Genomic DNA, 24,476 nt, shown 5'->3' on the forward strand with positions numbered 1-24,476 from the left:
GATGAAAAAAGAAAAGGGTTTCTTGACTTGTAGTTTAAATTTAGCCACTTAAGATTTGTTTTGCCAAAATTTGATGGAAAAGGATCTGGGAACCCTTATCCTCCTCCAAAGGAGATATAATAAAAGAGTGAGAGAGAGAGAGAGATTTTTACTACACTTTTGTTACCACTATAGACGGCAAAAAGAGAGGGTCATATTGCAGAATGTAGACAAAGGAAAACTTTTTGCTGATTTTTTCGTTGTTCAACATTGCTTTACAAAAGAATCAACAGTTTACCTACAAAAAATTGTTAACAATAACAGAATTGTCTTTTGACTCGTATTCAGGTAGTGGTATGCTACAAAAACTCTGGGTTACCAATTATGGTCGGTATAGCTTGAAGTCTGTAAAGAGGCATAAAGTGAAAATGTACATCTGGAAGTACAAATACGTGGACGAGTCCATCCCATTTGCTGTGTCTCGTGAAAGAATTGATCGAGCTTCAGTTATGGAGCGAGGGGGATCAAGATCTTTCTCTTGCAAAGCATTTCCTTGCAATCTTTGCATTTGGGAAGCAAATATATCATCAAGAACCTAAAAGATAAATGCAAAAGAAAAATGGATCACTCTTCTGATTATTCCAATCATTGGACAACAAGACAGTCGTCCAATCAGACCATTCTAAAGGCCTGAAGGAAGATGAATTGACATTGTAGATTTGAAGACCTAAAATTTTTGAGTTTGGGAAAGGGAATTGTTGTCTCATGAAGGATTTCTGCTTACCCCAAGAGCATGATAGGATCCACTGTACCAGACTCGATTTTCTTTCCTCCCCTCCAAAAATTTCACTACAATCTAAAGAAACAGAAAGTTCCAATAAGTAATTAGAAGCGAGAAGATTCTTAAAGGGTAGAAAGTCAGAGGATTGTTGAATTCACCTGTCCCATTTTATCCCAAAATCCACGACAAATTGCAACAAATATTCGACTAGTGAACACCTCGTGCAAGTTGGATATGGACTCTGAGAGTTGTGAGCTCAACACTTGCATTCTTTCACGAATTTCGGCTTCTCCATCTGTTACTTTTGTTTCCTCTAAGATCCTTTGCAGCCTTGTGTTCCGACTAGATTGCATCTGAAATAATCATTGATTTGCATAGTTTCAACATTTGCATATGTTTTTCAAGTCTAAAACTATAACAAACAACCTCTGTGATTCTACGAAATTTTAGTATGATCACCAAATTCTGAAGTACTGTGTAGGGCACCAGAACAAAATTATGCCAATCAACCCATTACTGATCCTCCCCCAACCAAAGAAGACCAGAAAGAGAATCTTATTTATCCATTCTGGAAAAGTTCCCTGATTGTTTTTTGTTGTCCTTGTATGTTAGATATCCACCATAGACTTAAAAAACTTCAAGGTGAACCTATACTGCCAGCTGCAGGCACATTTGAAGACAAAAACTCTTTCCCTTCTTCCCAGTTACAATTTGATGACGGGGTTTCAGTTCCACAATATAGGACATAATAGCTAACTCTTGAAGAAGTAAACTGCAAGCCTAGTAATAAAGTATCATGCATTTCATGTTGAGTTGTTCTTTGTGATTTTGCTTTCTACTCTCATTCATTTCTTATGTTTATGGTTAAGTGGATGACTATCATTCACGTTGTTCAAAAAGAAGTATTCACCACGATCTCTGTTGAAGAGAAAAGTAGGCATATTGTGCTTACATTGCTTGCGAGCTTCACCACAATTGCTTGCATGTAATTCTTGTATTTAGTTCTGAGCAACACAGTAACACCATTCATTTGTTCTCCAAAACTTGACTTCTTCTCGCCGTTGACAGGAAGATAGGACGCCCATGCCTTGAGGATATCTTCAGTGCTAGGGTGTAGGACATCTAAAACTCTCTTAAGCGTGTTTAGAAAGGTACCCAACTACCAAGAGAGAGAAAGAGAGAGATGTTATTTTAAATACAAGTCTTGTCCATGACCAAAATTTTGTTAGTTGTTGCAAAGATATCAATTCAAACTAAACCGTGATAACTAGTCGTGAGTGATGGTTCTAATTTATAGCAGCTAAAACAAACCAGCCTAGTTTCAGCATCTGGTATTAACCTTAGTAGAGATGCTATGATTACTAATATACTTCATTTAAAAGTTTAGGAACTTTTGGAACCTCTAGCTGCATTTTAGTTAGCCAAGTATGAAAAATATTGCAAAATGACTATGTTATTAGAAGACTAGGCATCAGTGTGCACTAACTTGCAGTGGGGCAGAATAAAGTGCAGTGGATTGCCTTCTTGCTAATTTCTGAACTTGCATCCCAAGCTTTTTGGGAACACTATCCTTCAAAGGAGTCAAGATATCATTGTACTGCTTTTCCAGTGCTTTTATAATTGCTCTTTCGATATTGGCAACGGCCTGTGGAAGTATGAAAAATGAATGTTAGCAAATACTAGGAAGCTAGTAAGTCAATTTGTTATTACTTTTTAACAGTTCACAGTTTAGACTTAGTGATATAAATGCATTAAATAGCGGATCATTTGGTTACAACACAAACAGATGCATGCAGTTGTGATATTAGCAATTGTTTGATTCCAGAAACAAAACAATAAGTATAACTTACGCTCTCCAAAACCATTGTGTACTCAGGCCATCTGTTGATGACTACTTCATACTCATGTAACATAACTTTGAGTTTCTCAAACATTTCCTCAGCAAAGGGAGAAGTAGAATAATTTGTAATTACGCCAGACCAAGGCACCTGCCAAATAGATGTCAAGTTATTGAAATCACATTTTTACAATCCAAAAAGAATCATTGCTTGCAGTAGCATTATTTACCCTCAATAACTCAACTGCACCACATGAAAGTTAAACAGCACTTAGGAAAATTACCTTTTCTGCTTTGCATTGATCAAGGAGGCTAAGTTGCATTTCTTGTATCCAGACCATTATATAGTTATGGTACAGATCTCTTGAGTCCACACCACCCCGAACTGCACTGTCAAAATCAAAACACACAACTTCAGGATGAAATTGCATCTTTTACCAATGAAAACTAAGTACACCTACCAACTCAGCTGGCAACTTGAATCCAAAAGGCATTATGTACTTAAATAATATCAAGGAATGTGGAATATATGTACCTGATGTTCCATGACTCAAGATTTCTCTCAAAATCAGCAGTTGCAATCAAAAGTCCATTAACATATGGCATGGGACTTGAAGGAGGCCATGCAGAAAGAAAAGCTCTAAGCCTTGAACACAGCTCGGTACTGTAAACTGTGGCAGTGATATTTGCCAGGTCAATTGAACTAATAAAAAGGAAAAGATATCAGATATGTGCTTGTTAGAGCTGCTAAATGCCCACAGATCAGAAAAAGAAAATTCTACCAGTGTTTATCAAATATCCATGAGAAAATAATATAAGTTAGGAAGGTAACAGGTAGTTGTTACTGAATAACGACCTAGTTGCAAGAATTTCTTGAAGCTATTGCCATTCCATAGGCATAATCAGTCTAAGAATTTATAATATCTGATACATAATCCTGAACTTGTAAACCATTGACAAACTTGATGAAAAGTAGAGGATCTTGTACCTTGGGAGTATGTGCTGATTGTGGATCTTAAGATCAGCCTGAATCTCACTGCTTATTTTGAAGCAGAGATTTTTTATCTTCAAATATGCTGTGGTCATAGTCATGGAATCTATGACAAAACCCTCAGAGTTACTTGACAGAAATTCATCTGTCTCCAACATGTGTTTTCGGCACCTTTTCATTGCTGCTGTCTGTTAGAAGGTGACATTCAATCTATTGTTCAGTCTTAATAATCAAATGAACTGAAGCAAGACAACCTACTGTCCATTTACTATCCATAGGTGTCATACCAGGGGAATTCATTGTATAAACAGATGTGGGTGGTGCATTATTCAACTTATGATTCATTGAGCATAATAAACCTATCTCAGTCTAAATGGTAATATATAAAATACTGATTGATTTTAGAGGTACATAAGACTCACTTGTAAATAGTTTCTTAAGATTGTCTGAGAATCTTCAGCCAGTATATCATGAAGAAGTTTGTATACTTGCACAGCAGGAGCTAGAGATGGGGCTGCAGATTCTAATATTGGAGCTGACATGTCTGCTATACCCGTTGGAGATTTTTCATCTAATGACTTGTAGTTCTGGAACACATCTGCTAGGAGACCCTCAACTTGGGTCTCACAGTTGAGCAACATACTTTTCTGCAGCAGAAGAAATTATTACTGTCAACAGAAAAGTAACATCGGAATCTACTTATCACATTAGTATGCATGTATGGTTACACCTCCTTGTACTTCAGTAATGCACTTTAGCAAATGCATATCAATGAGTCCTCAAACTTGATGTAAACATGAATATTATGCTTCACATTTTGTTAAACTTTACAAATTTAAGGTTAAGCCAACCTAGTTGTGATTATTTTAGAAACAGTCTCCTTCACTGACCCACAGAAAAGATATCAAACTGGAGAAATCTAAAAAGCTTGAACATTTAACTCTGAATAAAGCTCTAGAAAGGTGGTGTAGATCAACTCTTATAAACTTTTTAAGACTGCTAACTACTGCTATCTTGGAGGATGGCACATGCAAACCCTGATATGCAAAAACAGTTTTTGGTGATTACCTCCTGTCTAGTCAAACTTTTCTCATTTCGAGCCTTGATAACAGGCGAAAGCAACTCATATACAAGCTCTATACAATCTTTGGTTGGAGTTGCAACATTCATCACGCATGAAAGATACCTGTAAATATTTGATAGTAAGTCTTGGGGAAAGTAATCACAACTGACAAGGAAGTCCATTGGAGGTTTAAAGTTTAAGCACCTGAGTTTGGTATATGAATTTGAAACTCCATAATACTCAGAAAACTCAATGAGTAGCCATTTCCAGGGTCCATCTAGATGTAAATTACGAGCATGAAATTTTTGTGCAAGCATGGCAGCCTCCATCAGTAGATCATATGCAAGGGTTTCCACAATAGGTCCATTCTGTTGCACAAAGGTGAACTTAAGGTGATTTCAACTTTTAAAAAATATCTTTTTAAATGAAAGGAATATGCAACAGTAATTAAACAATATTTCAAATCAATAAGCAATTGATTTCATTTAAAGATTCTTTTTTAAGAAGTTGATCTTACATATTGATTTGCAATATGTATTCAGCAGGCAACAAGCTTTTGATTTCAGCATATACTTATCCCATTTGTTGAATCTGAATTTCTTAATTTACAAGCAACAAACAAGATTTCACCATGAGATTCTATACTGCCCCAATACGGTAGTTGATAATCACATACCTTTAACTGAGTTGTTTCATCGTACGTAAAGGCACACGTAATAGAAAGCTGAACCTTCCCAATGCACTCGTGATCATCATGGTAAATAGGCCACCATCGAATTTTGTCAGTCTGCATGTTCAAGAAAGATTAAAGGATGTATTGATTGAAAACCAAATGATGTATAGGTGTCTCTCCTATAAGATAAAGGTACATACTGGATTGTCTGTCATTGATGAAACTGGAATTGTAGCTTGACCTTGAATGTTTTTTTTCAAATCCTGGACTTCAAGTAGAATAGAATCTCCTTGGTGTTCTGGAAAACTGAAACAGAGGTTTACATGAACGCATCAACATTAAATGGGAAAGATGTAAGATCCCCATAAAGGTCATTATTATTTCCCAGTATGGCAGACCACTATAGGTGAACAGAGCATCAACAGTCAATAAAACATAAGACAGATTCAACACAATTCAGCTATTTTACATAGCACAGGAGGTCTAGGAATTATTTTTTGTACAGAGAAACCACAACTTTTATATATAAAATGATAAATGGGAAGAAAGTTAGAAAATGTCATATGTACAATCTTAGTTTTCTTTGTGGAAAGAGAGGAAAGTTTTCTCATTTGTCTTAGTAAATCTGCCACAAAACATACTCTTTCTAGAACCTAGAGTAATAATAAACACAACTACAAAGACCTTTGATTCTTTCTACTAAGACAGATAATAGTCATTAGGTATTTGGCCTTCTCTTTTCATCATAGAGAGCCATTGGTACCCACTTTAAGCTAGCTACATATGCTTCTGAAAGATATATACTCTACAAACATATTGAAGTTGTAAATGCCATAAACAGAATCCCCAGATAAGCTGAATATACACATCAGTAACTTACAAATCATGGTAATCACCAGTTCCGGGCTGCAATGAAATGGTGGAACCTGTTTCATCTTGATTTTCTTCCAGAGAACTTTTCAACTTAAGTAAGCATGATAGTGATTCTGCAAACAGTGAAGCAATCAGTTAAACTAAGTACCTCAGAGAAAATATTAGTTTAAGGAAAGCAAATAGATGTTGTCAATTATATTGCAAATGATAAAAGCTGCATAAGGCTTTACAATTGATTCCAAACTTTTCATGGAGAGCTGATGTTAGTTTTTTTTTTTTTTTTTTCTAGTATTAGCTTTGGAATTAATTGTCTTCCAAAACTAGTAGAAAGACTTGATTTCATGACAAACCTTCAGTTGGCAAAGAAAATGAAGCAAGTCTCAAAGAATTCATGCCACTCTTTACTAGTGATGAAACATGCCGGACATACTCAGCTCCCACTTGCATGTACATTGCACCTCTCAATGAGTTTGTGCTTTTAAGCCTCCTCCTTGGTATTATTCGGAGTTTTTTTACTGCCAGAAAACAATTACCCATATCACAAGAGAATTTTCATCAGTGAGTTCTCAGACAAAATAAATAACATTGTCCCTAGATATTACGCTGCATGACAAGGTAAATTTCATCTTTCAGTAGAATTAGTTGGCCCATATCACCAAATATTGAGAATAAAATTTACCAAAAGATCCAGAGATATTTAACTGATTATTCACAAGTAGCATGACATGTACTTATTATGAAACAATTGATTTAGAGCAGGTAAACATGAGTATATCCTATTATTAAATTTGTTTGATGATTAATTTCTGTAAGGAGTTGGTGAAAGGAGCCTGTCCAACATAAGAAGCAAGGTTTTCTTCTTTCCTTGCTCAATGCTAACTTCAATCACCTACCAGTAGGGATCGCTCCCAGAAAGCACATAAAGCAAGACTTTGTTGCAACAATCTGAGTATAAAAATTACTGAAGAAACTAGCAGTTTAACTTAGAATGATGAAATATTGCCAATCGAATCTGTTCGGAAAAACCAACACACGGTTTGAGGTTCTTCAAAGTGAGATGCATCTGCTTTGCAAATAATTAGCTGAAAAAATCATTGTTCTGCTCATTAATTAGAAGAGGTCAGAGTATAAAAATTACTGAAGAAACTAGCAGTTTAACTTAGAATGATGAAATATTGCAAATCAAATCTGTTCTGAAAAACCAACACACGGTTTGAGGTTCTTCAAAGTGAGATGCATCTGCTTTGCAAATAATTAGCTGAAAAAATCATTGTTCTGCTCATTAATTAGAAGAGGTCAGAGGTACCTATCTCATTATCCATGAAATTATAATACTAATAAAATCAAATCAACCAAAATTCTTTTAGTCAGTGTGCACCAGATACAGACCAAGTCTACAATAGCAAACCTGACTCTGTCGTCCATCATTATCTCAGCTAAAAGAGAACAAATTGACCCTCAATCTATCAAGCTAATGGATAAACCTTATAAAAAGTATAGATGCCATACCTTCCACACGAATCTTTCCAGCAATCTTTTTTGGTTTCAACGGCAAAGCTTGTTCTATTTTCTTTCTTGTACTTTCTACTGATTGTGTGCCTTGGGGTTGTAAAAGGAACTTGTGCAGACTAGGAATAAGAAAAAAGCAGAAACTCATCTTTTAGAAACAACAAGTGACATGGATTTTCTTTATTCTAGTGACATAATATGGTGAATGTGGGATTGACGGAATGCATACATACCCAAACGCATTGCGTAGAAGCAGACACTCATCTTTTAGAAATTCTGGTGCTTCTGCACAACCTCTTGCCCATGCATTTAAGCATAAGCGAATGCATGCATCATAAGCTATCAGAATTTGCCAGGCATTTTGATCACTGTAGCCAAAGGTTTGATTTTTATTAGATATATAATTGGTTAGTGAGCTTATTAAGCAAAGCCCCCAGTATTCAGAACTTATAAGAATGTGCAAAACATGCAGCCTACTGCTATATGCATAATAATTAGATAATCAGTAGTGAATCAACAGCTTAAGTGCACTTCATTGCCAAAAGATGTGATATGTGCTAGTGATACAAAATTGTCCTCTATCTACAAATTTGTTCAAGCTGCATCAGGTTGCCCATTTACAATAACTGTACTGATCATAAAATTTCTCGACATCTATTTGCATACTTAGAAGTTGCTACTGATGCAAACATCCAACAACAAAAAAAAAAAGAAAAGGAAACATATAAATTTCACTTGTAGGAATCAGGTATGAAAGTTATTAGTATCATTTACTAGCCTCATCTACTACGCAGTAGTAAAATATTGAACTAGTACAATTGGTTGAGGTGATATTAATTGACTATTACCTTGCATCATAATATGGAGAGCAATTCCTTGGCTTTGTTTCCCAAGTACCCTTCAATGCTTCCATTTCCGCTGGTGTCATCCCATTCTTGTCCCTGCAGCTAAGACAAATATTAGGTTTACTTGAAGTATCATAGAGGCAACAATTTCAAGCTGCTCTTTCATCAGAAAATTGGTGGTTACTGACCAAAGTACGTTACCTTTCCCCAACTTCATGTTCAAAAGATTCTTCATTTTGATCTGGAAAGACATCTTTAATACCAGCATGCTGCTTTGCTGATTGTGTAGACACCTTTGAATCCTCATTTGTCTGATCAAATTCTCGCACGGTACCTGAGCTTTCACTACATTCACTTACAACCTCAGAGCTCTGCCCATCTCTTCTAATCTCCATAATAGGTGGAGCACTAGGAGTTCCTAAGTCCACCACATTACTTAACTTGCCAACTGGTGTAGCCTGCATCCTCAAATAAACAACAATCGCTATTAGCAATAGAATCATTATCAAACAATCAACAACAAAGAGAATCTTCCAACTCTAACAATTATTTCAGTTCAAAGGATTATCCAGTCTTACATATGTGCTGTGAGGTTGAACTACTACTTTTCGCAAATGACAACTTCCACTGGAAGCTGCATTTCTTCGGCCACATCCATCAAAACCCAACTCAGTATCAGTATATCTTCTAGTATTTTCTGGCACTTCAATCCGAAGACTTTGTTTCGACAATCCTCTGTTCAACATAGCCCTATATCGGACCCCTGTTTGTGTTCCTCTAATATGATCCGAAGTTGTATTTCTTTGCACAGTGAACATTTCTTCATTACACTGCAGTGGAATTGGCTTATCAAATTCTTCTTCATCAGAACAAATTCCATCAAACTCGTCAGGCACAGATGCCACACTTTCGCTGTCAACATCACCATATTCATCTTCACTACTATCCAAACTTAGTGCCACAGGCTTGTGGGGCCCCAGAAGGCCAGAATGGAACTTCAAAGGGGGCAGTGCGTGAGAACTACCAGAACTGTATCCCAATGGAGATCTGGGAATTGGGTATGTTTTGTCATACTTTTCAGTTAATGGTGATCTCATCTGAGATTTTTCAGCATCTGATCCCTGCAGACACAGTTCTTAATCTTGAATTGCAGTTGAAACCAATACGCAAGTATACACCACCTCGTGTTGGGAAAAGAAGAATTATAAAATATTGGAAAATGGACAGTACAGGATAATATTTATAGGAAAGATAAAGACAGAAGCAACAAAAAGGGAACGAAATTTCTCGTGTGTATCAAATAAAAATGAAGAAAAGCAGCAACCTTTCTGCAACTATTCCGTTTAAAATTTGCATAGTTCAGAAAAAAAAAAAAAAAGGCAAAGTTCAACTTCGTGCTAATTAAGTTAAGAACTTGAGGAAAAAATGAACTCTAGTTAGCGGTGCATTGGCAAAAGAAAAGAGAAAAGGACCAAACTTTACACTATTCTGACAACGCATAAAATAGTTTACGTTCTCACAAGATAATCAGCAAATTTAATTCTGTCAGTGGCTAATTCAAGAAATTGAAAAAAAGAAGAAGAAGAATCTGGATTCTGTTTAGCTGGGGGCATTTTACCTGCTTGATCCAGTTGATTGCAGATTCATCCAACCCTTCAGTAAACATCATTTCAACTGAAATACACACAGACACGCACTGAAGCTGATGAAAAGCAAGATTGACGAAATGGGATTCTGGAAAATGGTGAAATTAAGCGAGCGATAAATGATATACTGATAGTTTATAAGCTTTTGGTGGCTGAGAAATGCAGACAAGGAGGAAGGAGCGCTGTTTTCAGGTGGACGAGGCCAGCAGCACTTTCATAACGGCTAGTTTTGACGAAATGTAGGAAGGCACGATTTGATCAAAGGTCCGAAATCCAAAACATAATACGGGTTGTCTAGAATGCCCGAACCGTAATCCAAACCCAAGTCGATCTTTGATAGTAAAAATAAATAAATAAAATAAAATCGTCATATATTATTCATCATGTTACGTGACATGATTTAAATCTGTTAGTCGTAAAGAAAATGAAAATTGTACGCTGATAGTATATAAAAAAATAAATTATAATTTGATATTTTTCAACATTTTGTTGCTAGTACTACAAGATGAGCCATTGAGCTAAGATTTCTAAACTTGAATTGCTAACTTTTGCCTACATTTATCATTATATATATTATTCACGCCCCACTAATTTTCTACAAATGCATTTCGGGAGAGTTTTAGGCATTCAAACATTTAAAATTTGTCTAGCTGTGTTTTGATCAAGGGGTTTGTTTGAATTACTCGGGAGATATTTTGGTTTGTAATCCATTAACTATTTGATACATTCAAAACCTAAAATAATTAGAGGAGTACAAATCCAAACATATATCTTCCAAATTATCTACACAATTTAGAGAGATTTGAAATTTTTGGTCAAATTTCTCAATCCAAAACACAGCTAGCATAAAGTAAAATATCTTTAGCTATTTTTTTTTTGGGTGCGATTAATTTAGCTAATAAAACGTTAAACAGGGTGGCAAATCTAATTTCGCTATATTAAAACTCTCTGTATGTTTTTAAAAACATATAAGTTGAGCTTCTAATCATTTGACATTACCAAGTATTAACTTTCGTGGGTTAAAGCTATGAAATATTTTGAGAAGAACCTAGCTATCTGGATCTTTTCATTATTATTATCTTCTTCTTCTTCTTTTTTTTTTAAGTTTTGACTCTTTCATTTTTAAAGTGTTTAACCTAGCTATAAAAAAAATTTTTTTGAAAGAGCAGGAAAGACTAAACAGAGAATTGTACTATAGGTTAGAGGAAGGTTGGGTTGGATGGTGAAGTGGGAGGAGTGGTAAGTAGAACGTTCTGATTCAATCCTTCTACTTAAAAAAAAAGACAATTTCGTATGCATTTCATGAATTAGAACATTAGTAGTGTGTGTAGTTTTTTCGATGAGTTAAGAGAAAGGTAATTAATGCATAAAATCTTGGCAACTTATTAGTGAGAAGAAAACGAAATTTACATAATTAAGCAGACCATCAAGATTAAACCCTAGACGAAAATTGATTACCTTCACTTCAACATCATCAGATCAGTAGTTGCAGACATGCAGTTGCTGTATATTGTAGATAACATGTTTGATAACTAATGTGAAACTCCAATTTTTGGTACTGAAAGATTTCTTTCGTTCCATATCTTTAATTTGTTGTATTTAAAAGCTAATAAGCTTCATCTAATGTTATTTTCTTGCTTTTCCTTCAACCCCAAGAAAAAAGGAAAGAAAGAAAGAAAGAAATAAGAAGCTATATATGTTTTTGAATTTTCAACTGTCTTCAAAACTCACAAAGCTTGCACGGAGAAAATCTTTATGAACTTCTTTGGACTAGATGATCATCATTGCAGCTACTCCAGGAAGGATTTAGACAAATCATATATCATTAAAAGTAATTAAGTAATCATCGTCCGGATTAATGATATATATATGCATAGGATGGATTTTTCATACCACATCAAATTTGATGAATAGGTATAAACAGAGGAGAGAGCCATTTCACCTTGCTGAAAGAAGTCGAATAGCTCATTCCTTGACGCCCATAGGTCATACGTACAACGAGATAGCATGAAGGGCATCTTTCATGGTTGATTGCTACGTCAACCTTCGTGGTACTTCCCCAATAAATTATTTTCTTGTGCCCTCCCATCTTTTAATCCCGATTATTCAAGCATTGGTCATAGAATTAATTTGTATTACAATTTTTTTTTTTTTTTTTGAAAAAAAAACCCGCTAGTTGCACGTGGAGATTAATTGTATAGGCTAAACATTGTGAAGCCAATATGGAATTTTTTGAGATCTTTCTTTCAACAATTGCAATTGAGCATTTGACCTTCAAATAAGTTGTCATTTTCTTGTACTTACATTTTTAATGTGAAGTAGTATTCGACGAAATAAAGAGCATACTTTTAAAAGTTTATAGTGATAAAATGTGACGGTCCAAGAAATCACGACACAAAATGTGATTAACCTAGCTATAAAAAATTTTTTTTTTGAAAGAGCAGGAAAGACTAAACAGAGAGTTGTACTATAGGTTAGAGGAGGATTGGGTTGGATGGTGAAGTGGGAGGAGTGATAAGTAGAACGTTCTAATTCAATACCTTCCACTTAAAAAAAAAAATTTGTACTATAGGATGATTTTGTATGTCTCTTATTCCTTAGTGGGAAAGCTATAAGTATCCCCAAAAAATTGGACGTTCAAAATGATAAAAAGCACCTTTTTTTCTGCTCTTATAAAAAAAAATCTCCAATTCTCAAGAAAAACAAGTTAAAACGGCTAGAGGTCAAACAACAAATTATATTGCATGTCGATCTAGGCGGAGGAGGAAAACAAAGGTACTCTTGCAAAAGTAGATAAATTTTTTTTTTTCCAAGGACCTGCAAGAGTATATTTGAAACCATTTGTGAGATGCATGCCATCATTAATTAGGTTAGTCGGCAATAAGCTTGGATACCTTGCATTTTGCGCAAAGACACAGGATCTGATATGACCTTCTCAGAAAATGGTACGCATCTCGAGATAATATCCTAGACCGTCTCGTCTCGTCTCGGTTCCTCTAGTCGACTCTAGTCACGCCATTGGAGGCATACAATTTCAGCCATGCAAAATTTTCGTCAAAAAACAATTAAGTGAATACAAAATTAAATGCCATAATTTACTAACACTTTCGTGCCCGCGCACAATTGAACTGCCAATTTAACAAAAAGGTGCCATTTACAGGAAGTCACGAATGCTTTGAAGATTGCTGCTTCATCCCTTTCAACAGTTGCAGATAGATTCAAACGACTTCGGTTACTTTTACAGCACAAATGAGAGGACATCAATATACGATCAAAATGGGAAGATCCAAAAAGGACTACAAGGGGTGGGGAATAAGTAGGGCAATTAACAGACATTGGCAGTACATATGAGAATGAAAAATCTAAATCACAAATTTGATACTTCCGAAACCCTAGCCTCAACAAGCACGTGAAAAAGTTATACGCCTTCAAGGCACTATAATGACAACATGAGAGCCTCCTGGTATACAGTATGGTGCAGAAAGATTTTGTAGAAAGAAATACAATGAAAAAAGTCGAACTTCCTCCAGCTACAGTACTACTACAGGCCACTGTTCTCCAGCTGCTAGCAAATGATGATCGCTCCAAGGTACCTCTTCAATCAATCTTCACTGATGAGAAGAGATAATGGACAAAATAAAATGATGTGAGGAAACCAATTGTACCAGTAGCCAGCATGACTGCAATTGCCATGATAAGGGAATAGCCAAGATAAAGTATTGCTGATACTGGTCCACTTAAACTCTTCAGGTCAAAGACCAAGTAATTGATGGAGTACAAGAACACGTACAGGGCAACAGAACCTGAGGCATAGAATGCTTTCCACCACCACATCCAGTCCTCGACACAGAGATGCATATAAGTGAGTACCACTGAAACTTCAGCACAAACAACTACTAGCAGCAGTAGAACAATTAGGAGAAAACCAAAGACGTAATAGAACCGTCCAAGCCAGATGCTAGAGAGAATGAAGAAAAGTTCAATAAAGAGAGTTCCAAATGGAAGAGTTCCAGCACCAAGAACCAGAAGCCAAGATGGGTATTTGCGAGCAGGGATTTCCCTAGGAATCTGGTTAGTTCGCACTGGGTATTGGATGGGCTCAGCTCTAGTACCCAGGAAACCTCCCAAAAGGGTGAGGGGGACTGAAATGCAGAACCAGAGTGACAAAAGAACAAAATACAAGGAAATTGGAATAGCACCAGTACTATTACTTCCCCAGAGGATGAAATTCAGAGCAGTGAGAATAACAAAAACAATCCCAGGGAAGAAGCAAGCAATTGACCAAGAAACCGACCTCCACCCTTCTGAGGTACCCTTAATAGTTCTCCAGAGACGTACACCAGCATACCCAGCAGCAATTCCCAGGAAAAGATACAGAAGTATCATTCCTGTCAGCAGCATACCTCGTGAAGCTGGTGACATAAACCCAAAGGCTGCAAAGACAATAGTAACAACTGCCATTCCTAGAATCTGAACCCCATCTCCAACCATCACAGAGAGTAGTTTGGAGTGATTTGGTTCCCTGAACACATCACCCACCACAAGTTTCCATCCAGAAAGCTCTTCATTCATTTGAGCCTGAGTTTCTTTATCCAATTCCTCATACCTGGTCAGATCCCTCCTAACAGTCCTCAAGAAGATAACAAAAACAATACCAGCCAAGAAGAAGATGACCATCAATGAGTTAAGGATTGAAAACCAGTGAACACGGGCTCCTTCCATCTTCAAATAAGCATCCCATCGAGAAGGCCATCTAGTATTGCTTTTCTCAAATTCGACCTCATAAGTAAATGAAACCCTTTCTTGCTGCCTTATTATTTGAGCCTTATCAAGCTCTGATGGACAACTTGTAGGTTCTATACTGTCATACATATGAAGCTTTTCCATCTTATCAGGATCATACTTAATACTGCAGGGAATAACCTCAAAACCAACAATCTCATACCCAGAGGCCTTCTTTTTATCTGCCTCAGAAATGACGCCCATACCTTCTTCCCCAGTACCAATTATCTGCACACCAGCTCCTTCATATTCATGAATGAAAACCTTAAACTTGAGATGATTGATGATGTAATCATTTTCACTACCTAGTGGCGTGTAGCCAACTGGAAATCCTGTCCACTGGATTCTAACTCCATTTTGGGTGGCATATCTCAGAGCAGGTAAATTGTCCAGAATAACATTCACTTGATATAGATCACGAGTTCTCTGTTTCAAAAGCTTGACCTCATGCTCGCTCAGCGGGGGCGTAGTGCAGAGGTAAAGAGATTCATTAACGCTCATCTTGAAACGGTAGGGAGAATTATCAATCTGGTCTCCCAGAAGTAGTTCACCAAGATTCTCGGCACTTTTCTTAATTCCACCTTGAGGAGGGCAATAAGGAAGACTATAATAGCTGAAAGGAAGCTCAGTCTCAATTGAAGTCAATGAATTAACCTTGACATATAATACTTCTCCAGTTGTATATGTATGCATGTAGGTACCCGGCAGATAAAACCCATTACAGATATTTGATACCAGAACCAAGTAAACGAAAGCAGCCCAATACTTCCTTTTAAAGATCGATGGCAATGCCATTGTTCAATAAAAGGAAAAGGAAGTGGAATCCTTCAAGTTGCACCTGTTCTAATCCACAATAAATGGATTAGAAAGCATCAACCCCTACATGCACAAAAACTTATTTGAGTTAGCTTTTGCTGCCATATCTTCCAACTTCAGGATTCATCTGACTGACTTGCAAGGCAACCAGTTTGGCCAGATTCTTCGATGAACAGGTAAGCACAATCAGGTTCATCAATTCAAATTCTTCCAGCTCAAAGACCAATCAACAAACTAAGTCTGCCTAATGAAGCAATAAAAGAAGATGCTAAAGTTTCACAGTTAAAAAAAAAATCAATAATTCCGTTTTTCTCAATTAACCCTCTTCTTGTCCAATATACGCAGCTAAGAACTCGCCTGCTACCATCGATACAAATCCACATTTGCTTTGCAGCTCAACAGCTTCAGATCTATCTCTTATCTGCAACAACACTACGCAGACATGCAAATAAATGTACCTCCTAATTGCTACCCTGCCTATTGATCATCCATCCACATACCGCTACAACCAACTAAAGCTTTTCCATTGAAATAGTAGAAAAGTAAAATTAACCACGTCGCCAGCCGCATTAATCCAGATTTCAATTTTTTTCAACAAGTTAAATTTTACACACAGCTATAGCTAACTAACACTATGCAGGGCAGACAAAAATCAGTCATAATCGAATAAACATGATCACAAGATCGATAGACTGAATCAGTCAAACTTCACATACTCTGATAAATCGGAAACAAACTAAACAAACGTTCTAAAATGTAAACTTGACATAGATCTATCCATTCAACCAAAACAAGAACTTCCAAGCTAACAAAAACACAAATAGTTTTATCTACCGAAGGTCAAGCCACATCTTCCTAAAACGAACAACTGTAAAAATTATCCATTGAAACAACATTAATTTTTAAAGGAGACAAAATAAATAGTACTAACGAACGACTGAGCAAAAAAACCTTGTCACAAATCAATCAGGAATTAACACAGATCTGATACTCAAATTTACATGCATACCAGTGGCGGATCTGGAAATGAGACGAGGAAGTTTGAGCGAGTTGAGCCGGAACGAGTGGCGAGTTGGATCGGGAGTTAGGGTTAGCCAAGGGAAATGGACTGGTAACTAAATTGGAGCAAAAGAAGAAAGGAGTTGAGTCGGTACATTGGGATGGGCGTAGGCGTATATCTATATGTTGCGTCGAGTCGATGAAAGGCTGGTGGTGGGTTTAGTATTCTTTAGATTTAGATCTCAATCGGGAAATCCTTTTAGGCTCTTTTTTTTTTTTTTTATAAGAATTGCACCCTTGTGCTACAAACTAGAAAAAGAAAAATGGTGCCGGTTAGAGCTATTAATAAACCGAGCAATTCGGGAATATGTTCATTTGAGTTTGAAAAAAAAGATCAATCATTTAAAAATGAATAAGTACGATTACAATATTAGACTCATTTAATAATAGAGTTGAGCATTAACATATTTGAGAACTAGTCGAATAGTTAGTGAACACATTTATAATTATAAAAATAAACGAACATAAATATAAATACATTTACTATTATGAAATATATATTATATTTTACTAAAAAATGTAATTAGACATAAATTAGTATTATTTATTTTTTTAAAACCAAGAAAATAGAATTACACCTATTCTAAATAATATATTATTTATTAAAAATATAATTAAATCATCTTTAAATTCGACTTCGAATTCAACTTTAGCTCATTAAATTACAAATAAACGAATAAAATTCAAACAATACTTAAAGCTCGTTTACTTAAATTCAACTGAAACGTCAAGTATTCGATTTGAGAGCTTTACTATTTACTTTTTTACTCTCTCTTTTTCCTAGGTGGAAATTAAGTTGGATTTAGGCATTAGAGCCGGAGTCTCTTCAAATAGTTTTTCTTTTTCACATTTCTTTTTGAGAGCTTTTTCCCTTTTCTGTTTTAACAAATAAGTTTCATGTAAACTTAAATATTACTACATGTTCTCCATTGATTATTTGAACTGATGTTAGGTTTAAATTGTGACGTCAAATAATCCTTTTTTTATAATGTTCTCATTTGCTTTTTGCATGTAGATATGAAAGTTTTTAGATATTAAAAAAAAAACTAAATTCTAGAACTTACTCAAGAGTAGTTTTAATTGATTCTGATTTTTATTCTATATTCACTTCTGCAAAATTTAAGAATATTTCGCGTATTGTTCAAGTAGGGTAAAAAGGTACTTTACAATTAAGGAACGTGATCACAAACAACGTGAAAAATTTTCTGCCGAAAACACAATCCAAACAAGGCCTTGGGGACTTTCTGGCATTTGGGGCTTATTTGGGGTTTTAGCTCTTCACACTCGCACCATCGCTTCTCTCCCCAAGTATTTTAGTCTTTCTGCTACACTTTTCTCATTCTCTTCCATTTTGTCTTTCTGCTAAAGTCAGGTTTCTTACTCTCTCCTTTCTCGTCTCTCTCTCTCTCTCTCTCGCACACAACATCCACTCACTCAAGCACGCCAGGCTCATAAAAACAGAATAACTAGTCCACTCAGGCTGTGTTGACCCTAAATAATTTATAAGGCAAGCATCAACTTTTCTGATATGTATTCTTCCATTTAAATGATTCTGTATACGTGTATTTGTAATTCTGTTTCTCTTACCCTCCATTAAATGTATATATGTCTACAATATGATTTGCTCATGAATATTCTGGCTTTGGATTTGCATTTGCTGAAACTAGCTCCATGAAGTTTACAGCTTTTTTGTTTTAGGGAATTAAGAAGCTGTGTTCTGTTAGTATAATGGCTCAATTAGAAATACTGAAGGCAAATATTTACTTTTTCTTTGTTTTATTGTCTTAAAGAAAAAAATGGACTTGTGGATTGAGGGATGAAATGGAAGGGGGGAAGGGGGGGGGGCGCGGGGGAAGGTGTAGTTTTGGTTATCTTAATTTAGTTCTCCATTTAGTAGATTTGTAAGTCTCATTTTTTTTATTTATCAAGGAAAAGAAATGAGGAGGAAATCATATGCCCATTTTATTTATCCTTGTTTATTTTTTCTATTTGAAAACCAAATACGCACTAAGCAGTTTGTTGTATTGCTACAAGATTCAGGTAGTGGTAAAGCGCATTTTCTATTGTAATGGCTTTTGTTCGTGGTTTGAAACGTCCCATTGAGATCTTCTGTAAGAGGAGGATGAATACCCCTGTTCATTCTGGACTTGGCTACTCTGCTATGGCATGTAAAGGGGCTTACTTTGCTGATTTTAGAGAGAATAAATGCCCATTTGGTTGTAATTGTGCCAATGCATTTTGCAGTCACTGCATTTCTGCTAGAAGATACTCTACTGAAGTATCTCCTTCAGAACAAATGAATCTTATAAAGCAGTTGAGAGAAAGAACAAGTGCTCCCATTAAAGAAGTCAAGTCAGCTTTGGTTGATTCCAACTGGCATATTGGCAAGTTTATCACAGAACTCTTCTTTTCAATTTTCCTCTTGTTTGGTTTAGCTAGAATTCTCCATGTTCATTGACAAAAGATGGTGGAAATATGCAGAGTCTGCCCAAAAGGAACTGAGGAAAAGAGGGATTGTTCTTGCATCCAAAAAGGCTTCTCGAACTGCTGCCGAGGGTTTGCTGGCACTGGCACAGAATGACAGGAAGGCTGCTGTGATTGAACTTAATTGTGAGACAGATTTTGTTGCCAGGAATGAAATTTTTCAATACTTGGTCAGTCTGATAAGTCTACTATTTTTCCTTTTATTAATTTAGGTGCCTTTTTTTCATTATTTTATGTACAGTTTTGAAAAGCTTTTGAAAATCTAAGTTGCAGATATTCCAGTTGTGAAACAGATTTGTGATTGTTCCCGAGCGAAATAGATGTTTTCAAGTTCTGACAATTTTGGAACCTCTTTTTTAAGCTCCTACTATCTTGCCCTGCTCTTGCTAGTCATTATATTCTTCCCTAACTTGTGGTTTTCTGCAGGCCCTATCTTTGGCAAAGGTAGCTTTGTTGGTCGATGGTACATGGCAGCCTTCTGGTGCTCTTCATGTTGGACCTGAACTTTTTGAGGTGCTTAGTCTTTTCAGTTTGTATTATGCAGAGAACTAAATTTAACTTTTGCTATTTTGAACTTTTCAACTGCTCTTGGTTCCCCAACCAAGTTAATCATTTGAGATTATCATTCAGGTTTATATGTTTCATAATTTTAAGGTGTAACACTATGGGTAGTTCTATATTACTGATTTATCTTTACAAATTTGATAATGTTATGCAGCATGATAGCCTCATTGACAGTACTATTTTCCCCCAGTTACTAGAAGTTAACTACTTATATTACTTCTTCTGTACAATTGTAGTATAGATTCTTTATTTGTTAGTTGATCTTTCTTTGAGAAGCTGATGTTATGTCTCGTGATCCTATCACTAATTGAACTACTCCTTGGTTTGAAATCCCAATATTGATGCTGAAGTACATGCTGAAACTCCACTTGGACTGGGGAAAGGTGATAGTGATGGTTCAATTTTGTTGTGGCTGCATGCTGTAAAATCTTTGTAGCAGCGATGAACTAGTTCATTTATGCTGTCATGCATCTTGAAATCTATTTCCTTCTAAATCCTGTGTGTGGAACTTGTTTGTCTGTCTAAATAGAACTTGTTTGTGGAGCTTGTAATCGATTTATGTACACATGTTGCTCCACTAAGAATTCAGATTATGCCAACTACCTTATTTATTTTGCAATTTCTTCACAGGAGTTGAAGATAAACTTTCACCATCCCAAATTAAGTGGAGAGAGAACTGTTCAAAATGCAATTACAGAGGTTGCTGCAATGATGGGAGAGAATGTCAAGCTTAGAAGGGGTTTTGCAATGTCTGCACCTTCATATGGCATCCTGTCTACCTATCTACATACAAGCCCACAACCAGGTAGAGTTAGTTTCACGTTCACGACTTTAGTGTATTGGAGAGAGAAGGGTAATGGTTGCGCATGATAATTGCATCTTTGCTTATCATGTATGTTTATCTTTAAAATAGTAGCAAGTTTCTGAGAGATGTTCTGTTATTTTCTTGGGCTAGCATTTGTCTGGCAAAGAAAATAGCGCCTAGAGCTATATCTTGATGTTAACCATTAAGCAGGTGTGGGCCGGATTGCTGGGCTTTTGTCCCTTGAAGTGGAGGATCAGAATGCTTCAGTGGATGCTCTTCAGCATGTTGGATCAGAACTAGCAATGCATGTGGTGGCAGCAAAGCCTTTGTTCTTAACAAAGGATGATGTATCTACCGAAGCAATGGAGAGCGAACGTGAGATTCTCAAATCTCAGGTACTCTTTAATGCCATTAAAGCACCCCCTTTCGCTACTGAAAGAGATCCAGATAAAGCTATAAAGGCAGCCTGGCTGCATAAGTCACTTTTTAATTTATTTGTGCGAACTTCCTTTTAATTTGTCGATCCTTATCACGTCCTTAACAAATGGTAGATTATATGATTTAGATCATATTTTTCCACTGTACCAGAGAGAGCCCAAATGATGGTTGGGAATAGGGATATAATCTGTGGTTATGTTTGTCAAATGGTAGATCTTCTATGTGCTAATTTGAAATATAGCTTTCATAACTCCAGATTAATTTATTGATCTAGTTATCCGTTGTCTTCTTTAGGCAGAAAGTACAGGGAAGCCTCAGATGGCTGTAGAGAAGATGGTTGAAGGACGCCTACGCAAGTATTTCGAGGAAGTAGTTCTAATGGAACAAAAGTTCATTGTCAATGATACTCTAAACGTAAAGGTATAAGAGTGTCTTTCCTTTTAGGCTCCGAATTTTCTTACTCTTTTCTCTCAACTTCTAATCAATCTACTGTCTTAGGTGGTCCTCAAGTTGTTTGTTATAAGATTATATTTCTATCTTCTTATACCTGTCAGGCTACTTTCTTGTCTCAGGGTAGTCCATGCTCCTACCAATATTTATTGTCATTTCTCCGCATCTTCATTCTATGATCATCATCTTCTACTTTTCATCTCGTAATTGTCTTCTGAATTTGAAAATGTTAGTTACTAAAGTTTGTGAGAGGTTCTGCAAAACACCACAAGCCCTTTATTATGCTCGTATCCATCAGAGAACTTAAAGTTATCTTTTCCAGTAATCTTGATGGTTTCTAGACAATAGAATTGTAATCAAGCATATACCTATGGGACTAGGGATTAAACTTCTCGTCTTGGTGCCACTCAAGGTTGTGCAACATTTAGTGTATCCGAGAATAGTCATGGGTAGGATTATGTGCTTGGTGTTTTCTCATGATAAGCGACAATATGTTGTGCAACAATATTTCAACCACCTGAACCTATGTAGTTGCGTAAATTCTGCTAATGTTAAGTGGGTTTAGGTTCATTAGTTTTTGCTATGGCTTTAAAATAGACATGGAGACTCTGCAATAACTTTTGCATATAGAAGCTATAGCACTTCCTCAGCCCAAAGTTGTAATTTAGATGTGTAGTTAATACTTGGATGTGGTGGTATATATTTCAGCTTTATTTAACTGAAATGAAGCAGCTCCTGAAATAACTTCTACCATTTTATACATGCTCATGCAGACTTTATTGAATAACCTGTCAAAGGAAGTGGGCTCACCTGTGAAGGTTGGAAGCTTTTTAAGAGTGGAAGTTGGAGAAGGCCTTCAAAGGTAAATGCTATGAAGATATTTACCAACCTATGTTATAGTTATTCTATCTGCTGATACTTTTGCTTCAAGTAATAATTTGTGTGGACTCTTCTATGAGCCACGTTCTTGTACTAGTACTTGAGAGACCCCTTTTGTAATGGTTTAATGGATTTTAGAGCACTGAGAAACGTTGTTAAACACTACAAGCTGTTTTAGTAAAGAATGACATTCCTCTTCCTTGTTTTGGGTTGCTTGTTGGATAAACAGACTTTCTAGTTTCCCACGTGGCAAGGTAATTGATATCCTTGTTGCTGTGGCTAGATTGTTTGTGGGTTCAGAATCAGGATGATACCTGTTTGATCATTTATAGGATTTTTTGTTGTGTGGAAATTTATCAAAGATCAGTTATTTCTCAGAATGAGGTACTGTAAGAATAAATTATAGTCTTTTTGAAATTCAGAACAGCGGGTGAAAGGTTAAAACATTAATAGTGAGTGTTTGGATCACTTAAGTTAATATTATCTTGCTCATAAGTAATTATTTCTTCCCTGAGGCTATGGGAGTTGCATTAATAGTTCAAAACTTTGGATATGTTGCTTGTTCGTCCCATCTCCTACCACCAAAGGAGCTAAATAACAACTAGGGGAAACCAAAGCTAGTCTACTGGAGAAAGCATTGCATGCACAGTTAACCAAGGGTGCTGCGGAGATTAATTTGGCTTGTTTGATGTTATTATGACCTTCAACAAGAAAAAAAGTTGTGTTAATAGTTTTGAAGTCAATGCGAGTTTCCAACAGCACTCAAGTAATTATCTAATTAATGTGTCTCATAGCCCTAATGCAAGATTGTTGTTCCTATGTGTTCTGATATGAAGGATCAGTGATACTATTCGTGAACAAAGGAGTGAAATCATGAAATTCCTGATACTCAATACTTCATTAGAGTGCGAATCTTCAAAGACAGGTCCAACGAAGAGCGAACATTTATGGGGAGGGGCATGTGAATTGAGTTTCTTGACGGTTTCCCATTTCAATTTTTTTTGTTGAATTTGGTGTATTGCCGTGAATGTGCTTGTACTTTATTTTTTCTCATCTCTTTTTTGTCAGTGCTTTTGATTTCCCCTTGTTTTTCCAAAATTAATCGATGTTGTGCTGGTACCTGGACAACACTATTGCTTGCTTTATTATTTGTAGTGAGTACTTCATGTTAATACTTGTATTTTCTAATTTCTCGTTGCTTGCAGGCTTGAATCATCCAACGCTGGTGAACCGTTGGCTCAGGCTGCTTAGTTTGGCAAGTTGCTTTGCAGGCTTGAATTATCCAGTGCTACTGAATTTTTGGCTCAGGGTGCTTAATTGGGCAATGTTGCGCAATCTTAGGAAGCCACCATTAACACAACGAGTATATATTGAATTGAGTTTTTGCTTTTCACCGGCTAGATGATCAATTGTCTGTTCCTTTATGTCTTTCAATGTGGAATTTTGTAAAATTCCCTTATTAGGAATGGAAACTAATTTTCATTGCATATACTTCAGCAAAGAAAAGAGGCATTGTAGCTTCAAAATAATAAGCATGAACTTCTTGATGTCCAACTGTATGCTGTGTTGTCATATTCTCTGCAGTCAGTCAGAATGTGGGATATAAAAGTAACAACTCTACATACAAATTAGGATCCTCAATACTGGTTATTCTATTCTATTGAAAGCTGGATTACCTCTTCTTTTTTTTTGTTCTTTTAAAATGGTTCTTCTTTTATTTTTTATTTTAAGCTACTATTAGCTTGGATTTGCAGATACGGTCTTATTTATTTGTTTAATTAATCAGAACTCGCCATGTAAATAAAACATTTGGTTATCATTTTGCAGCAGTATTGCTATGCTAAAAATTTCTGGGAAAAAAAAAGGTAAAGGATTATATATTGTTTGCTTCGGACTCCAGGAAAGAGAGAAGATATCAACCTTCCCAGTTCCCATGCCTTGTGATGCCTGTAGCGAATGAATGAAAATTCCTCTTTTTTAAGGACTTGTATGAGGTTTATCG

The 24,476-nt window shown here is 36.1% G+C and overlaps 3 protein-coding genes across 12 annotated transcripts; 1 reads left to right on the forward strand and 2 right to left on the reverse strand.

Annotated features, from left to right (window-relative positions):
• Positions 1–206: 206 nt before the first annotated feature.
• On the reverse strand, positions 207–10,410 carry LOC113689466 (uncharacterized). Its single transcript, XM_027207236.2, has 22 exons — positions 10,170–10,410; positions 9,130–9,672; positions 8,753–9,009; positions 8,555–8,647; positions 7,940–8,074; positions 7,707–7,825; positions 6,548–6,712; positions 6,205–6,310; positions 5,525–5,630; positions 5,328–5,438; positions 4,856–5,019; positions 4,657–4,774; positions 4,011–4,235; positions 3,586–3,776; positions 3,133–3,300; positions 2,882–2,987; positions 2,611–2,748; positions 2,247–2,405; positions 1,713–1,919; positions 919–1,113; positions 764–835; positions 207–574 (listed from the first exon to the last, which is right to left on the reverse strand). The coding sequence occupies exons 1-22, from the start codon at positions 10,218–10,220 to the stop codon at positions 362–364; spliced, it is 3,642 nt and encodes a 1,213-aa protein (XP_027063037.2). The 5' UTR covers positions 10,221–10,410; the 3' UTR covers positions 207–361.
• A 2,980-nt stretch (positions 10,411–13,390) lies between these two features.
• Positions 13,391–17,107, reverse strand: LOC113690863 (transmembrane 9 superfamily member 12). Of its 3 annotated transcripts, none has more exons than XM_027208954.2 (2): positions 16,805–17,107; positions 13,391–15,858 (listed from the first exon to the last, which is right to left on the reverse strand). In XM_027208954.2, the coding sequence occupies exon 2, from the start codon at positions 15,772–15,774 to the stop codon at positions 13,795–13,797; it is 1,980 nt and encodes a 659-aa protein (XP_027064755.2). In that variant the 5' UTR covers positions 15,775–15,858; positions 16,805–17,107; the 3' UTR covers positions 13,391–13,794. The 3 variants fall into 3 exon arrangements, with proteins under 3 accessions (XP_027064755.2, XP_071905110.1, XP_027064756.2); XM_072049009.1 differs by having other exon boundaries at positions 13,391–15,873; XM_027208955.2 differs by having other exon boundaries at positions 13,391–15,958.
• A 973-nt stretch (positions 17,108–18,080) lies between these two features.
• Positions 18,081–24,177, forward strand: LOC113689879 (elongation factor Ts, mitochondrial). Of its 8 annotated transcripts, none has more exons than XM_072049013.1 (9): positions 18,081–18,226; positions 18,895–19,238; positions 19,336–19,508; positions 19,765–19,851; positions 20,533–20,707; positions 20,918–21,102; positions 21,440–21,565; positions 22,369–22,457; positions 23,680–24,177. In XM_072049013.1, the coding sequence occupies exons 2-9, from the start codon at positions 18,923–18,925 to the stop codon at positions 23,723–23,725; spliced, it is 1,197 nt and encodes a 398-aa protein (XP_071905114.1). In that variant the 5' UTR covers positions 18,081–18,226; positions 18,895–18,922; the 3' UTR covers positions 23,726–24,177. The 8 variants fall into 8 exon arrangements, with proteins under 8 accessions (XP_071905114.1, XP_027063476.2, XP_027063474.2 ...); XM_027207675.2 differs by having other exon boundaries at positions 18,082–18,361; positions 18,889–19,238; XM_027207673.2 differs by having other exon boundaries at positions 18,083–18,361.
• Positions 24,178–24,476: the final 299 nt, after the last annotated feature.

Source organism: Coffea arabica, chromosome 5e, assembly GCF_036785885.1.
Source record: "Coffea arabica cultivar ET-39 chromosome 5e, Coffea Arabica ET-39 HiFi, whole genome shotgun sequence".
NCBI classification, from domain to species: domain Eukaryota; kingdom Viridiplantae; phylum Streptophyta; class Magnoliopsida; order Gentianales; family Rubiaceae; genus Coffea; species Coffea arabica.